General features: G+C 33.1%; 1 protein-coding gene across 2 annotated transcripts; it reads right to left on the bottom strand.

Moving 5' to 3' along the window:
• Positions 1 to 272: 272 nt before the first annotated feature.
• On the bottom strand, positions 273 to 15,838 carry LOC140975073 (strychnine-11-hydroxylase-like). Of its 2 annotated transcripts, none has more exons than XM_073438572.1 (3): positions 14,879 to 15,838; positions 14,135 to 14,741; positions 273 to 635 (listed from the first exon to the last, which is right to left on the bottom strand). In XM_073438572.1, the coding sequence occupies exons 1-3, from the start codon at positions 15,746 to 15,748 to the stop codon at positions 613 to 615; spliced, it is 1,500 nt and encodes a 499-aa protein (XP_073294673.1). In that variant the 5' UTR covers positions 15,749 to 15,838; the 3' UTR covers positions 273 to 612. The 2 variants fall into 2 exon arrangements, with proteins under 2 accessions (XP_073294673.1, XP_073294674.1); XM_073438573.1 differs by lacking the exon at positions 273 to 635 and adding an exon at positions 10,332 to 10,348.
• Positions 15,839 to 18,901: the final 3,063 nt, after the last annotated feature.

The raw sequence follows: 18,901 nt of genomic DNA, 5'->3' as shown, positions 1-18,901 counted from the left end.
TTGTACACTTGTAGAACATGGACAAAATACCAGTACGAAACAATTGCAACCCACATTGCAGAAATCACATAACAACCGGAACAACAATGAAAAGACAAGAATGCATCTCAGCCACCACCACCAGTATTGGGCATAAATCAAGCTGACGTGATGGTCATAGCAACCATTGTGGCTACCACAATCCAAGGGTTGGGAACCCAAACACCGACGACAATCTGCCACCACCACAAAACCTCAAACAAATATCATCAAGTACCACTATGATTCTCTCCAGAAGAATAGAGCTTAAACATTCAAAGGATATCCGGACCCCGAAGTTGTACAAAATAGGATAAAAAATATCGGGACCCAACTCCGCCTACTCGAGATTTACGACTAGTTCAAGGTGGATGTGGTGACACCATTTATAGAAGAAACAATACTATCTGGCTAAAACCAGATTACAAAAATTGAGTGAGTTTGAAAATTTCATTCAAACTTCGGATATGTCTATAGTAGAGTATACTTCAAAGTTCAACTCTCTTGGAACCTCGCCCTCATTATCATGGTTGATGATAAGATGCATCGGTTCAAGTGCAGTCTGAATAGCAATATTCAGTCAGACTTTACAGATTACCAACCCACGAGCTGCTGATCTGATGGGCACAATAATAAGAGCCGAGAGAAATATCAAGCATTGGAAGGGCAAGAATAAGAATAAGCAAACTCTTATTGGGCAATATTCTCAAAAGAAACATCCATTTGTCAGTCCAGCCTATCATTCAAAAGCACTTTGTCAACCCAATCTACCAAGAAGTCAATATGTGTCCCACCTACAATAACATTCATTTTGGGGATGCCGTAAGAATTCTGGTGTATACTTCAATTGTGGGAAGTTGGGATATGGAATTGCTGATTGTTCCGAGCTTAAGAAAAGGACATGGTCAAGTACTGATGCTACCTCCAACAAGCCGAAGGAGAATAAGCCCAATGCTCGTGTGTTTGCGATGACTCGAGAAGAGGTACATAATGCGAATGATTTTCATGGAAGGGTTTTTTTTACAAGTTTTTATCTAATATAATCTATAAATAAACTATCAATTAAAAAATTATAAATAATTAGAATTTAAGTGAAAAGAAAAAATTAATATAGAATAGAGTTTCCCATTCATAATTAAAAGTTTATTAGAGAGTAGTATTATTTGGTCATTGGTATTTTTAAGCTCTCAAACTGTTTTTTTTTTAAAATTATGTTTTATTCAAAATTAAATATTTACTTGTTAGTGTAATGTTACTCGGTCATTCAATCAACAATGAGCAACTCAGTCAGTTTTAATAAAAAAAAAATTCTAATAAATGTTAATACAAAATTTAATAAATTTATATAATTGTTATGTGCATTGGTGTTGTATGTTCTTTATTGAATTGTATGATTTTTTATAGCAGTTATATAATTGAGATTTATTGATAGGGGTAGGAAATACCGAAACATTATATAAAAATTTAAGAAACATATAATATATTTAAATAATAAAGTAATAAATTTAAAAAAATATAAGATTTTTTTCTATATCATAGCGAAATATCTGTATATTGCAAAGTTTCAATATAATTGATATGCTAGTTATACGTATCGAAAATTTAAGTATATATATTTATATACTGATACCGTATCGAAATTTTAAGACTGAAATTTCGGTACGGTGTCAATATATATTTTCGTATATCATAATTTTTTGATATGGTATATTATATATAGTTTTCGGTATGGTAACGTGATGTATACCATCCCCTATTTGTTCAATAGTTCTATTTGTTCAATAGTTCAATTCTAAATTGATAACTTTTGCCCTTCAAAAAAAAATATAATTAAATGAATATGGTTATAAATATTTTAAATTAAATTTAAGGAAATAAATTCAAGAGAAAATTATTATAAATATTTTATAACTCGACAAATCTATTATCTATTATCTATTACACTATTATAAATATATGAGTTTGAATTGTGAGCTTACCTTTTTACCTTTTTATTTATTTTATAATTTGTCATGTTCATTTGGTTCTTTAAGTAATTTTCATGTTAATTTAATATGTTAATTAATAGTGTACTTAACTTTCATTTGTGAGTTTTTTTTNTACTTTAATTTATACAATGACATCAAATTAATAGAATATCATTCTCATAATATTATACATTAAAAAAATTATTAATATAACAAACATTAAAATAATAATAGGAAGACGAATGGAGATGGGTGACATTGAAAAAAATTAAATAATTAAAAAATATTAAGGTCATATAAAACATCTTCTTCCCATTTACAATAGAGATGTTTTAAGACTACTTATGTATCAACAAATATACGTGATTGAGAGAAAATATTTGTATGTAGGTGATTTCAATATAAACATATAAGCTATTTAGTCAATTTTCGATATATGATGTTAAATAAATATTATCAATTAAATATATGATTTTCATTTGTAATCTTACCATTTTACCATTTTTTGTTTTACAATTTATCATGTTCGTGATGTTATTTAAGTCATTTTTTATGTTAGTTTAATGATATAATTAATAGTGTACTTAACACAATCAAACTAATTATTTTTTTAATTTACTTTAAAATTTAATTTTAATTACTAAATTGATACATTTCCGTCAAATTCATGAAAAATATCTATCATATTGATGATAGGTAATAATGGGCAGATGAATGGAGATGAGTCGGATTAAATAAAAATAAATTATTAATAAATATTAAGGTTATATAAAACTTTTTCTCCCATTTAGAATAAAGATATTTTCAAACTCTTTATGTGTCAATAAAGATACATGATTGAGAGAAATATTTGTATGTAAGTTAAATAAATATGCTGCTAAATAAATATTACTAAATAATATGCTTCATTTGATTATTTTGAGTTCTTGCAATGAGATGAGTTTTTTTTCAAAATATCACATGTTTTGGTGTTATATGTGGTTTCTATTGATCATGTTGTGTTTGGATTCCTTGTGTTATTTGTTTGTTCACCGAAAGAAAATATAAAACAAAACCATATATTTCACAAAAATGATTATTTTTAATTTTTTTTCCTTGAGATATTTTTTTAATTCTTAAACACATAATGCATGTTTTCAGTTTGCTTAGATTACTTAGTTTGAAGCGACTTAGAAAATATTAAAAATGATGAAATGTTTCTTCGTTTTTAGCTTATATCTCAGAATATAAAGAGATAACATTTTTTTATTTATTGGGACAAATGTATTTCCAGACTTCTATCTATAAATCAATATTCAAAATTTTCCAACATTTTTATATTCTCTATTCAAAATTTTTTATTTAAATTGATTGAAGGTATTTGAATTTGAGTTTTTATGTGCTTGATTATATTATTTTTGTAGTATTATTTATTGTGAAATTAATAGGTAGACTAAAAAAATTAGTGGATCTATGAGTCCTCTGGTGGACGAAAAATATTGATAAATTGTTAAAAGAGATAATATCAAGTAGATTTTTGGCATACGATTTTGTTATAATTAAATGATTATGCATTATTCTAAATTTTAATTGTATCACAAGTTAACACATATTTTGTCGTTGTCAGATATATTTTGTCAACGGTCTAATATTTTTCTTTGATTTAAGGAAAATTGTGTGACTTCGTATTATATTTTTATTTTTAAGGTTTTATTAAAGGATTTTTCATGATGATTTTGATGCACCATTTTTTCCTTTGTATGTTTTTTATAATGTCACACCCTTATTCTATACTTAGCACAATTACCATAATCAAAATAAGGTTTGAATGATATAACTATAGTATGAAGCAAATCAAACAAGATGCATCACTTTGACGGTTTATAAAAATTTTGACATGATGTCCCTATATTTTGTATACACCAAAAACTCAAGCAATACTATTTATACACACTTATAAACATATTCTCATATACAAACATACTTTGTATCATCATACATAACATGGAACTTGTTTCAAACCCTGACATAAAATTTACTACAATACATATGCGGAAGCTATACAATAAGGTGTCCCGGTTCTTGTCGAGGTAAGGCACGTTACAAGCATCCATTGGCGAACCGGCATCCTACGTCTCTTCACTACCTGATCCTGTAATACATGATCTACGTGAGTTTATAAAACTCAATAAGTTGGCACTCGTACGTATCCATATGCGTCGAAGGAACATACATATCAAGTCGTGACAACAATAAATCTTTAAACCATGTCATACCATAGCATATATTCATGTTCATTTTTGTACTTGAGCCTCATTAGTTGACCTGTACTACCGTGCTTGCTTTATTATATAGCTACTACTGTGTTGGACGTCAGGGAGCAACCTTTGGCAACCCCACGTCCCATGAACATATATTGGCCAATAGGTTTGGTGGCTTTAAAACCATCCATGATGTCAACAAGCTCTATATCATGTAAAATCAGTCATTTTCCTTTAATATCCATGTTCATGTTCATGACATAGTAGCACTCATCTTCAATATTCATGAGTTCCTTTCATATTTAATACATAACAATGGAATATGGTGCTATGTTTTCATAAATAAACATACTAACAATGTACATATAGCAATAGAAAATGAGAAGCATTTGAAATTCATAATATTACTCATGTATTACTTCAAGAACATGCCAACTTACAGTCCAAGCGTACGAATACTGGTTTGAGACGATGATTCTCGCTCCTATACTGTCAAACATATCAATAATTTAATTACTATGTCTATACTAGTGAAAGTTACCCCTCTACATGAAAAACAACTAAAAGAGAAGAAAACTTACACCCTTAGGAAGCTCTTGGGATGGAAAACTAAGTTCTAACCTCAAAATAATGAAAGGAATGAAGAAGAAAGCATTTGGAGGAAGTTTTCTAGGTTTTCTTTCGAGTTTAGGCTGTTAGAGAAGGTGAGAATGGTGGAAAGTGCTTACAAAACTCGATACTTATCTTTTTATACACTGCTGGGCGCATATGCGCGACTTTCCGGGCGCATATGCGCAGCCCGTTCTGCCCACCCACCGCATATGCGCGAGTTTTGGCGCATATGCGCGCCACATTCTGCAGAAAAACTCATTTTTAACTTCTGAATTAGCAAAAGTGGTCAACATGAAAGTTGTAGCCCTATGTGTTTTATTGCATATCCAATTGGCCTCATGTCATTTGAAGGTCTGAGTAAAAGGTTATGCTCATTCTCCTAACATGTGTCAGTGCATGAACAACGATACACACGACACATTTCGGGCCACTTTTGGCTCATCTTTCCTAATGATTTGAACATAACTCAAAACATGAAAGTTGTAGCATTATATCTTAGTTTTCTAATGGTCATAACCTCACATAATTTGGATGCATATTCTAATCATTATGCTAAAACCCTTCAAAACTACCACAATTCCATCTCATTTCTTATCAACTTCATTACACTACTTCTACCTACACATCTTAATATCACTATTTATACACATATTGATTCTCACTACTCCATGGACAATATAAAAATCATGTTCAATCTCAATATTAATACCTCAATCAATATGTAAAACATAATGAGCTAAATAACTATCTAATAATGACATAAATGTATTATTATCATTTGTACAATTAACTGGGCATTACAATTCTCTCCTCCTTCAAAGAATTTCGTCCTCGAAATTTGACGTACCATATAGTTCAGGATATCTTTGTTGAATCTCGTCTTCTCGCTCCCAAGTTGCTTCTTCAATTGCATGATTTCGCCATAATAGTTTCACCAAGGGTATTTCCTTGTCTCGTAACACTTTTGATTTCCTGTCGATGATTTGGACCGGTCGTTCTTCATATGAGAGATTCGATGCAAGCTCCAACGGTTCGTAATGAAGAACATGAGAAGGATTGGCCAAATACTTTCGTAGCAAGGAAACGTGAAAAACATTATGAACGTTTGATAAACTCGGTGGTAATGCAACTCGGTAGACTCTGTCTCCTATTATTTCTAAGATTTCAAATAGACCGATATATCTTGAACTCAATTTTCCTTTCTTACCAAAACGCAAAATGCCCTTCAATGGTGATATTTTTACAAATACATGGTCACCGATCTGAAATTCCAATCAACGACGTCGCACATCAGCATAGCTTTTCTGTCAACTTTGGGCAGTGTTCATTCTCTCTCTAATCTGGGTTACCAATTCGGCTGTCTGTTGTACCAATTCAAGGCCTAATAACTTTCTTTCTCCTACTTCATCTCAATGTACTGGAGAGCAACATTTTCTACCATATAACGCAGTATACGGTGCCATTCCAATGCTTGACTGATAGCTATTGTTATATGTAAACTCAGCCAACTATAGTTTATTGTCCCAACTACCTTGAAAGTCAATAGTACAGGCCCTCAACATATCTTCTAAGATCTGATTCACTCGTTCTGATTGTCCATCAGTTTGAGGATGGAACGCCGTACTAAATGACAATCGAGTTCCCATAGCATGATGTAAACTTTTCCAAAATGCAGACGTAAATTTGGGATCTCTATCAGATACAATGGACACTGGGATGCCATGAAGTTTCACTCTCTCTTTGATGTATTCTTCAGCATATTTATTCATCGTGTATGTGGTCTTCACCGGAAGACAATGAGCTGATTTCGTAAGTCGATCCACAATAACCCATATAGCATTGAACCCTCTTTGTGTTCTTGGCAAACCAAGAATGAAATCCATCGTGATATGTTCCCACTTCCGCTCAGGAATGGGTAATGGTTTCAGGAGTCCTGCTGGTCTTTGATGTTCAGTCTTGACCTGTTGACAAGTTAGACATTGTGCAACAAATTGAGCAATGTCCTTTTTCATACCTGGCCACCAAAATAATGGTTTCAAATCTTTGTACGTTTTCGTGCCTCCTGGATGGATCGAGTAGGGTGTAGCATGTGCATTTATAAGAATTTCGTTTCTGATCGTTCCTTGTTTTGGCACACACAATCTACCTCGATATGTCAACATTCCTTCTCCATTCAATTCAAAGTTCAAATTGCCTTTTTCTTCATCTCGCTGCCTCAGTTGTTGTAATTCATTGTCTACACTTTGTTCGGCCTTGATTCTATCTGAAAGTGTTAGTCGAACCATGAGAGATGATAATTGGATTGCAGTTCCCTTTGGCATAACATCAATCTTCAAATTCTGTAAATCTCATAAGATTTGTTCTTGTACTTGCATTGAGGCAATAGAACTGGACTTTCGACTTAACGCATCTGCAACAACATTGGCTTTACCTGAATGATAATTAATAACACAATCATAATCTTTCACCAATTCCAACCAACGTCGTTGTCTCATATTCAGTTCTTTTTGCGTGAATAAATATTTCAAACTCTTGTGGTCCGTGTAAATTTCACACCGTTCACCATACAGATAATGGCGCCATTTTTTCAACGCAAATACCATTGCTGTCAGTTCTAAGTCATGTGTGGGATAGTTCGTTTCATATTCTTTCAATTGTCTTGAGGCATAAGCAATGACCTTCTCATGCTGCATTAAAATTGCGCCTAATCCTTGTTTCGAAGCATCACTGTATACCACAAAATCTCTTGATCCTTTTGGAATAGCAAGGACCGGTGCTGAAGTCAATTTTGTCTTTAACTCTTGGAAACTGTGATCACATGCTTCATTCCATACAAATTTCACATTCTTTCGTATTAACGAAGTCAAAGGCAATGCTATCTTAGAAAATCCCGCTATAAATTGACGGTAATAACCAGCTAGCCCAAGAAAACTACGTACCTCGGTAACAGTGGTATGTCGTAGCCAGTTATTAACAGCTTCAATCTTACTTGGGTCCACTGATATGCCTTCTTTTGAAATGATATGACCCAAGAATGATACTTGTTCAAGCCAAAATTCACATTTCTTCCATTTTGCATATAAATGTTTATCTTTCAAAGTTTGCAAAACTAATTTCAGATGTCCTCGATGATCCTCTGTAGTTCGTGAGTAGATGAGAATATCATCTATAAACACAATCACGAACTTGTCTAAAAATGGCTTGAAAATTCTATTCATTAAATCCATAAAAGAAGCTGGTGCATTCGTTAGTCCAAATGGCATTACAAGAAATTCATAATGCACATACCTCGTTCGGAAGGCAGTCTTTGAGATATCATCTGATTTCATTTTTAGTTGATGATAGCATGATCGTAAATCAATCTTCAAAAAGATGGCAGCTCTTTGTAATGGATCAAACAAATCATCAATTCTGGGGAGTGGATACTTATTTTTGATTGTCACTTTGTTCAACTCCCGATAAACAATACATAAACGAAGATTACCGTCTTTCTTCTTCATAAATAAAACAGGTGCACCCCATGGTGAAAAACTCGGTCTAATAAACCCTTTATCAAGTAACTCCTGTAACTGTTCTTTCAATTCTTTCATTTCTGTAGGAGCTAATCGATAAGGAGCTTTTGAGATCGGCTGAGTTCCTGTCACAATATCAATCACAAATTCGATCTCTCTATCAGGAGGTAAGCCTGTTATATCATCAGGAAATACCTCTGGGAATTCACAAACAATATCTGTATTTCTTAATTCACAAACAGGTGGGTCAATAGTTAACACAGATGCTAAATATCCTTGACACCCCTTCTGTAGTAATTTACAAGCCTTCATACAAGAGATTATTCGAAGAGGTAAGGATATACCTGCACTTGCTACTGTGAATGGTTCAGCTCCTACTAGTGCAAACTTGATCATCTTCATACCACAGTCAATAGTAACTCTGTACTTCGAGAGCCAATCCATTCTCAGTATCACATCAAAATCGGTCATTTTCAGAACTATCAAATTGGCATACATCTGATGGCCTTGGACATATATTGGACACCCTCGCACAATATGATCTATCTGTAATTCTTGCCCGGAAGGTAAGGCTATGGCGAGTTGTGTCTCCGTTGTACTTGCTCTAATGCCCAGTCTCCTTACAAACGATTCCGAAATAAAGGAATGCGTGGCTCTTGAATCTAGTAAAACAATAGCAGTAATACCAGAAATCAAGAACATACCAGTGATCATCGATGTATCCGCATCCAGTTCCTCTTTAGTCATGGAGAAAAAGCGTCCATGTACTTTCTCAGAACTCCCTGGACAATTCCTAGCGAGATTCCCTGGCTTTTTGCAACGATAACAAACATTGGAACATTGCATACATTCACCGCCATGAAGTTTGCCACATTTAGGGCAAAGTGGTCTGTCTTGTTCTTTACGTGGAGGGGGACCCTTGCCACGAGGTTCCTCTGGTCGGGTACCTTTGCTATCGGTCTTTTTGCCTTGTCCTGTTCCTTGGCTCCTTTGAAAATACTGCTGCCTTCGCTATTGCCTATCTCTGTCAATGTCTTGCTCATCTTGTTCTGCCATAAGTGCTCTTTCCACTATCTCCCCGTATATAACAACCTTCGACATTCGTACATCTCTTTTAATTTCAGAGCGAAGTCCCCTCATGAAGTGTTCGCCCTTACTTGTGTCATCCTCTGCAATATATGGTACATATTGGACTCCAGCCTCAAATTGTTGTATATATTCAGTCATTGACATGGTTCTTTGCTTCAAATTCATGAAGTCACTGCTTTCTTGGCTCGTGCATCTTTACTGAAATATTTTTTGTAAAACACAGTTTTGAAAGTTCCCCATGTTAATGGTTTAATCGGTAATGCAACTTTTGCGCTCTCCCACCATATCCTTGCATGTTTTGTTAATAAAAAGATGGTACAAGTTACTTTGTTTGCATCTTCCATATGAAGGTAGGAAAAGATGGACTCCAATGATTTAATCCACTCTTCTGCTACTGCCGGATCGGTGCTTCCCATGAATTCGGGAGGGTTCAGACGTCGAAATCGATCATATACATCTGTTTGAACATGCCCTTATCTGGGTATCATGGCTTGTGCATGTGCCTGCTCATGAGTAGTCCGTTTCATCTCCAATAATTGTTGTATCTGCTCCCCATGAACTTTCGCTTGTTGTTGGAGCAGCTGAGCAAAATCATCCATAGGTCGTGGCGCACTGCCCTCACCTTCGAACTTTGACGGTTTATAAAAATTTTGGCATAATGTCCCTATATTTTGTATACACCAAAAACACAAGCAATACTATTTATACACACTTATAAACATATTCTCATATACAAACATACTTTTTATCATCATACATAACATGGAACTGGTTTCAAACGCTGACATAAAATTTACTACAATACATATGCGAAAGCCATACAATAAGGTGTCTCAGTTCTTGTCGAGGTAAGGCACGTCACAAGCATCCATTGGCGAACCGGCATCCTACGTCTCTTCACTACCTGATCCTGTAATACATGAGCTACGTGAGTTTATAAAACTCAATAAGTTGGCACTTGTACGTATCAATATGCGTCGAAGGAACATACATATCAAGTCGTGACAACAATAAATCTTTAAACCATGTCATACCATAGCATATATTCATGTTCATTTTTGTACTTGAGCCTCATTAGTTGACCTGTACTACCGTGCTTGCTTTATTATATAGCTACTACTGTGTTGAACGTCAGGGAGCAACCTTTGGCAACCCCACGCCCCATGAACATATATTGGTCAATAGGTTTGGTGGACTTAAAACCACCCATGATGTCAACAAGCTCTATATCATGTAAAATCAGTCATTTTCCTTTCATATCCATGTTCATGTTCATGACATAGTAGCACTCATCTTCAATATTCATGAGTTCCTTTCATATTTAATACATAACAATGGAATATGGTGCTATGTTTTCATCAATAAACATACTAACAATGTACATATAGCAATAGAAAATGAGAAGCATTTGAAATTTATAATATTACTCATGTATTACTTCAAGAACATGCCAACTTACAATCCAAGCGTACGAATACTGGTTTGAGACGATGATTCTCGCTCCTATACTGTCAAACATATCAATAATTTAATTACTATGTCTATACTAGTGAAAGTTACCCTTCTACATGAAAAACAACTAAAAGAGAAGAAAACTTACACCCTTAGGAAGCTCTTGGGATGTAGAACTAAGTTCTAACCTCAAAATGATGAAAGAAATGAAGAAGGAAGCATTTGGAGGAAGTTTTCTAGGTTTTCTTCCGAGTTTATGCTGTTAGAGAAGGTGATAATGGTGGAAAGTGCGTAGAAAACTCGATACTTATCTTTTTATACACTGCTGGGCGCATATGCGCGACTTTCCGGGCGCATATGCGCAGCCCGTTCTGCCCACCCGGCGCATATGCGCGAGTTTTGGCGCATATGCGCGCCACATTCTGCAGAAAAACTCATTTTTAACTTCTGAATTAGCAAAAGTGGTCAACATGAAAGTTGTATCCCTATGTGTTTTTTTGCATCTCTAATTGGCCTCATGTCGTTTGAAGGTTTGAGTAAAAGGTTATACTCATTCTCCCAACATGTGTCAGTGCAGGAACAACGATACACACGACACACTTCGGGCCACTTTTGGCTCGTCTTCCCTAATGATTTGAACAAAACTCAAAACATGAAAGTTGTAGCATTATATCTTAGCTTTCTAATGGTCATAGCCTGACATAATTTGGATGCATATTCTAATCATAATGCTAAAACCCTTCAAAACTACCACAATTTCATCTCATTTCCTATCAACTTCAATACACCACTTCTATCTACACATCTTACTATCACTATTTATACACATATTGATTCTCACTACACCATGGACAATATAAAAATCATGTTCAATCTCAATATTAATACTTCAATCAATATGTAAAACTTAATAAGCTAAATAACTATCTAATAATGACATAAACGTATTATTATCATTTGTACGAGTAACCGGGCATTGCAATTAAAAGTAAAATATTTATGAAACCATGACGTTAATAAGACGTCTTCTCTTTCTTTGAAAAAAAAATATTGAAAAATTTATATAAATTTTGAATAATATGAGTTAGTATTTAATTTGAGAGTGATTTATGCTTTCTGTTGCTCGTATATACTTCAATTTTTTTGTTATTGTACTAAATAAAATATTTTTAAACTTTGAGTTATCATTTTTTATGGAGGTTGTTTGTGTCATGAATTTTTTAAATTCATTTTGTTTAGTATTGTTGGCGGCAATTGATTTTTCTGATATTCTATTATTTATCTTGTTGTTTATATGAAAATATGTATGAGAATACACCAATCAAAGCCACATATTTTGTGTCTTAATTATGTTCTACGAAGAGGGTAATATATGATTCCTGTGAATTATATAATTTATTGGTTCTTCATACATAGTTAAGAAATGAATCAAATTTTGAACAAAAAATTTATGACAAACATAGTGGATGAAAAAAACATGGTAAAAAAAATAATGTTGCGTATTACTATGTCCCTATTTCTGTATGATATAATTCAAACACATTTTTTTAGATATTTGAAATTAGGTCTAATTAAGTGACATGAAACATATACATATATATTTGAAGGCGTATTTAAAGCAAAATATTAAGATCAAGAATGATTCATATTTAATTTCAACGCAGCACAATGAAGAAGAAATTGGAAAATTGTATGTGTAAACCTTTAAGGGTTATATAGTGATTATGTTGCTACTTCATGGTTTGCAACATATTGATGCCATATAAAATATCAATATTTCTCAAAGAATAAACAAAAAGAAAAAATTCTTCATTCAGAAAAAGAAATACATGAAAAAAAATTGTGTATAATTCTCATTCTATTTTTATTGTTATGAGAACAATTCTAAAGTTTTGTGGACACAATAGAACAATTTTGTGCATTTTTAGTAAATTAGAACATTGAGCCGGTTGCACTTTATGTCTTCCACTATTATCTCGATAGATTTCGAGGTGGCTAAGAGGTTGTTTTTGTTTATTTTTTTAGTTAAAGTGGCTAACAAACTAATTCATGAGATATATTATGGTAACATAGAGAACTACTCACCAAATAAATTCACTTAGCCGAATAGTGAAATTCAAATTGAATTATACAATATTTCATCATATTAATTTTGTCTATTATAAGATGCTCATGAAATCTAAACAGCTGTATTATTAGATGAGATATTGAATAAGACAAATACTTAGATATATATATTTGAATGATATCTCATATACATATCTTAATTACGTTATTTGTATCCTCAAGATTTTTAAAATACAATAATTAATTTTATATATCGTTCCACAATATATAAAATATAATAAAACAAAATGTAAACTCGATAGAATAAAATTTATTTTGTTTATGAGATTGAAACTATATCATCCTCATGATATGATACACGCAATCATTGTTCCAAATCTTCTAAAAAATGACGAACGAAATGACTTTCCTGAATTGCGTCAAATTAAACGATGACACAGTTCTAAGATATAGTCATTTGAAAAGATTTTCAAGTTTTTTTCTCACATTGATTGAGAAATAATTGTTAAAAATGTATTAAACTTATAGCTATATGTTGATAATATTGATACTAAATATATAAAAATGATATTACAAATATTACGATGTTTGAAGAAATTACAGCACCATTCATTGGTTATGTTATTGAAGAATATATAGGTTATACGTAATTTTAGTCACAAGTAAAAACCAATCACGACTAAAAACAACATTTATTCTTACAAGTTATAGTTGATGATTGTCAAAAACTGAATAATCATTCAACAATAAAATAAATATTTAAAAAATAAGATTATTGGATAAAAAATAATGTAGAAAACCGAAAAAACGTCCTGATAGGAAAGTAAACTACGAGCATGTCAAATCGCAGATGAGGATTTTAAATAACATAAATAGATGTCAAAGACGATCATATACTTGCTGAGTATATCAAAATGGTTATATGTATATTATAACAAACTACGACAAAGAGTTGTTTAGTTATCAAAATCAAACAAGAAGTATATTAAAAAGTGTGTAATGTGGATAAGATAATTTCTCCGATTCATACACCGTCTATGGTCATGATTTTTGATTTTGTGATTTGATTTGTTTCAATTAATAAATACTATTAGTCATATTTTAATTCATTTAAATATTATCAAAATTTCGTTCTTATATTTCCAGTAATTTAAATAAATATATTAAAATCACTTACAAACATGGCATTTGGCAAAAAGGCAGAGATCATTTTTCTTGCTTTGACTAAGTCCAGGCGATGCCTCCATGTCGATATCTTCTTTCTTCATTCCATGAGGCAACTCCCAGTCAAAGGAGTAGAGAAGATTGGCAAGTGCGAGCTCCACGATTGCGATTCCCAGATTGATTCCAGGGCATCCTCTTCGACCTGAACCGAATGGGAGCAACCCGAAATCCTGCCCTCTGTAATCTATAGTACTATCCAAGAATCGATCGGGGTTGAATTCAGTTGGATTTTCCCAGTACTCAGGGTCTAAGCCGATTGCGTGAAGATTCACATAAACTACTGTTTTTGGAGGGATTTCGTATCCATCTATGCTGCATCTTTCTATGGTTTCCCTTGGCACTGAGAGCGGATTGGGAGGAAACATTCTTAATGTTTCTTTGATGATTGCTTTTAAATAAGCAAGATTTGGGACATCATCTTCATCCACAGCGCCTTTGTTTCCTACTAAGTTTCGGACTTCTTCCTGTGCTTTCTTCATCGCGTGGGGCGTCTTCATCAGAGCCGCCATTGCCCAAACAATCAGTGCTGCACTTGTTTCTGTTCCAGCTACGAATATATCCTGTAATATTCATACAATAACTAATCAGTAATTCATCTTAGAAATTGAAGTGGTATTATTTAAAGAGTTGGTTTTGGTCCGATCCCGCCTAGCAGACACTCTGCAATATTGAATAAGATGGTTGAATTGATTCATACGATGAGGACTCCCTTGACGTTGTCCCATCCGAGATTGACCGAAGCGGCTTCTTCTTGTTTCAACCTGATCAACAGAGCAAGAATGTTGTCATTCAGTGATTTGGGCTTCTTTGGATCAAGTTGATCATCTACAAGTTCTTGGCAGAACATATCCAAATCTTTAAAAACCTTCTCTAGTCTAGAATTCATTCCACTTAATTTATCAATCCAACCCAATGAAGGAAAATAATCGCCCACGAAGAACCCTGCTAGCATCGCTTGAGTTTCTCTGAAAACCTCATTGAACCTTCTTTTTTCTTCATCGTCGTACTTCTTCCCGAATCCGGCTCTACATATAAAGCCGTTGGTCAGCAAGAACGCGGCCCGGCTCAAGTTTATCAACTCATTGGAATCGGACTTCTCGATCATATCTTCTATCATGCAGGAAACTTCATCTTCCCGAACGGGTCGAAATGAGATCACCTGCTTAACACTAAATAGATGGAGGAGGCTTATTTTTCTCATTTCCCTCCAAGTTTCATTGTAGGAACACACGGTAATATCTGAACCATTGTAAGTAAGTTTACTTAAGCAAGTAAACTGTGGCCTCCCCGAGAGAGCCATGTCATTGTTTTTCAGGGCTAGTTTGGCTACTCTTGCGGAAGAAACCACGATGGCGTCTCGACAGCCAAATTTCATCGACATAAGGGGGCCATACTGTTTTGCAAGATCGTAGAGGCACAAGTGTGGACGGGCTGGATCGAATTGATGCAGGTTTCCGATGATCGGAAGTCCTTTCGGACCTGGTGGGAGTAGGCCAGTTCTCTTGTGTATGAAGAGATTGAAAAGGAAAAATATTGAGAAAGGAAGCACGGCCAGAAAAAGAAACATGGTTCCCTAATTGAATTAAGCTAAAGAAATGGGAGATTTCTCAGTTCAGATAGTTTTTTTTTTCCCTGATATTCATATGAAATAATTTGTAGTTTTATCAACACTTACAACAACAAAAAGATTAAAATTAAAAAAAATCGAGGGATACGGCTTATATATAAATGACTAAAATCGTAAAATAAAAAATAAAAAAAAAAAAAAGGTAAAACCAACATTGAAATTTTGCCATTGAAGAGCCACAAATTTATTTACACCAACTTATTGCAAATTTTCATAATAATTTTATTGTTTACGATTGATTGTAATGTATTATTTCTTGATATATATATAATAAAATATAAAATTCAAATAAATCAAGTTAATTGTCAAAGAATCCAAAATATTGTAAGATATCTATCTGTACAGTAGGAAACTTTGAGGAAACACGGTCGCTATCGATTTAAACGACACATGAAAGGCACTTAATGTTATTTTATTGATGCATTATTAAGCCATTAAAGCTGCCAATTTTCTCTCCTTTTGACAAATGAAAGTTAAAAAAAAGTCTTCAAAATTTTCATCTATTTTTTTAATGACATAACACTGGATAATGCTGATATGTCATCGAAATATTTTAACATGACATAAATAATTGATGACTTGTATCACGTCATATAAGAAATTAGATCAAAATAGTCAAAATTCAAATTTGGTGTATCAAAACTAAATTCAAAATTTAATGGACCATAACCCAAAATTGAACAAATTAGAGGTTCAAAACTATTACAACTGTGGAGTCCTTAGCTCCTAATCGTTATTACAATGCAATTTGATTAGAATTAATTAATTACAACGGAAAACGAGTAAATATTTTTCTTTACAATGAGCCCAAAACGTGTCAATTGTAATTATAATATTTAAATAGTATATAATATAGTCTCGTCTCAACACGTCACAATATAAAACAAGCCCACACGTAATCCAAAACAACTACATACAACCAAACTCATATCCTCGGGACATACCCCGATATATAGATACATATACATATATACTGGGAAACAACTACTAAACCTCAACTCAAACTGTGACTCCCTCCAAAAGCACCCTTTCCGGTCTCCTGATATCCTGGAATACCTGTCATTGTCCACATACAAAGACAACAACAGCCCCCTCTGGGGTGAGCAAACCTCAGTCTGAAACAACCACAATATATACCACAGATATCTAAACAATGATATATGATATGCAATGCATGTATATCGTGGAGGTATCAGGTCAAATGCCCATTCACTGAGCATATATCAGAATCAATCGAATCGATATCAAATCAATGCTCGAGCTGGCACATGGGCCTCAATCAGGGATACTCGTATGATAACGTCGACAAAGCGCTATCAAATCCCAAATCTCAATCAATCAGCGGGGCCACTGATGACTATGTTTTAAGGGCCACATAATGACAAACACAGCATCGTGTTCACAAACCTCAGAATCAAATCCAATCATATCAGGGTATCCAAGGATCATAGCTCAACGTGCATGTCATGTATGTCACATAAACTCAACAAATAAGGCATATAGATATGTATTCTCAATCCAATCCATCAAACATATATCATATAATACAGATACCTGTCGTATGTTACTCGGTCGCAACATACATCAATTCTTCGTTTCAGTTGATGTAGTTTGTAGATATCAATATAAAATCTATCTACATCAATAACATACTCATTTCAATCAATAACATCATTCAAAATCAACAATATAAGTTTCAAATATCTTTTGAAACTTCAAAAATTCATATCAAATCAAAATCATAACATAATTCAATTTCGACTTCAAAACTTATATTCTTATCGGTTACTCTATCGCATATATAATTAGAATTAATAATAACTGACACACAATTCTTCAATCTCAATCCAATGATTAAAATTCCCTAATTATAATAAATTGAGAATAATTCAAAATAATATCAATATAATCATCTCTTTTTCGTTAAAATCATAAACTATTCAAAAATCTTCCATTTCGGTATGATTTAGCAATTTATTAAATTTACTCCAGAAATCGACGAATTTCAAACATCACTAAAAATATAAAATTTATACCTCAAATCGAAGATCTCGTGTCAACGATCTCAGAACTGAAGTCGGTTCGTCGATTGAATAAACCGATAAGTCGCACGATCGAAAAGAAAATCAAAACCCTATTCTGTTCTTTCTTTCTTCTCTCCCTCTCTGTTCTCACGGTTGAAGATGAAAAATTTTTCACGTAACTTCAATTTTATCTTTTTTTTAATATTATTATATTATATTATATTATATTATATTATATTTTATTAATATAATATTTATCATTTTAACATCGGTATATCTCTTTGGACCAGTCAAACGATCAAATTTCTCAAAAACTCAAAACATGAAACTTCTATATCTTTGAGTTTTCTACGTTATATCCAAATTTCAAATCATTTTGACTTCATATAACAAAAAAATGTCATTAATTACCATTTTACCATTAAAATTAATTCATTATTTTTCAATTTATTTACGGAAATGTCATCAAAATAAATTGAATATTTTTCAACTTATTTAACTAAATACCATCAAAACTATTTTATTTTTCGCAGTCTCACAACAACCATTGGATGAATCTTATAATACAAAAAAACGGTTGGAGTAGCGACCATTATAAGATAAACCGTCGCTATTATAGCGACGATTTATGTTAGCGACAGTTTAACAAGACCGTCGCTAAATTAGAGATGGTATTGATCAACAAAACCGTCGCTAATTTGTAACGGTTATTGAGAAACCGTCGTTAATAGAAGGCGACGCGACCTCCGGTTACGGACCACCAAACCGTCGCTACAACCGTCGCCTAACTCTTTAGGAGACGGTTTTAACCGTCGCTAGCCTTTTTTTTTTTTTTTTTTTTTTTTTNTTGACCTATGGGTGGGTGCGGGTCAGGTATTGTCGGGTTTAGGTAGTTATGATCGGATACTTGACATTTCGGGTTAGGGAAAAAATAGGATAGAATAAAACATGGTCACATGATATATGATATTAGTTTTTCATAGTCAACCAGATAAGTGAATGATTCAAGGGATTTTATAGATAGTTATGAACATTTTTTATATTCTAGAAGGCTGTTTCATTAATTAAT

Source organism: Primulina huaijiensis, chromosome 4 (genome assembly GCF_012295235.1).
Source record: "Primulina huaijiensis isolate GDHJ02 chromosome 4, ASM1229523v2, whole genome shotgun sequence".
In the NCBI taxonomy this organism is placed as follows: Eukaryota; Viridiplantae; Streptophyta; class Magnoliopsida; order Lamiales; family Gesneriaceae; genus Primulina; species Primulina huaijiensis.
The sequence above is the reverse complement of the archived record's forward strand: the minus strand, read 5'-3'. Positions and strand labels throughout refer to the sequence as shown.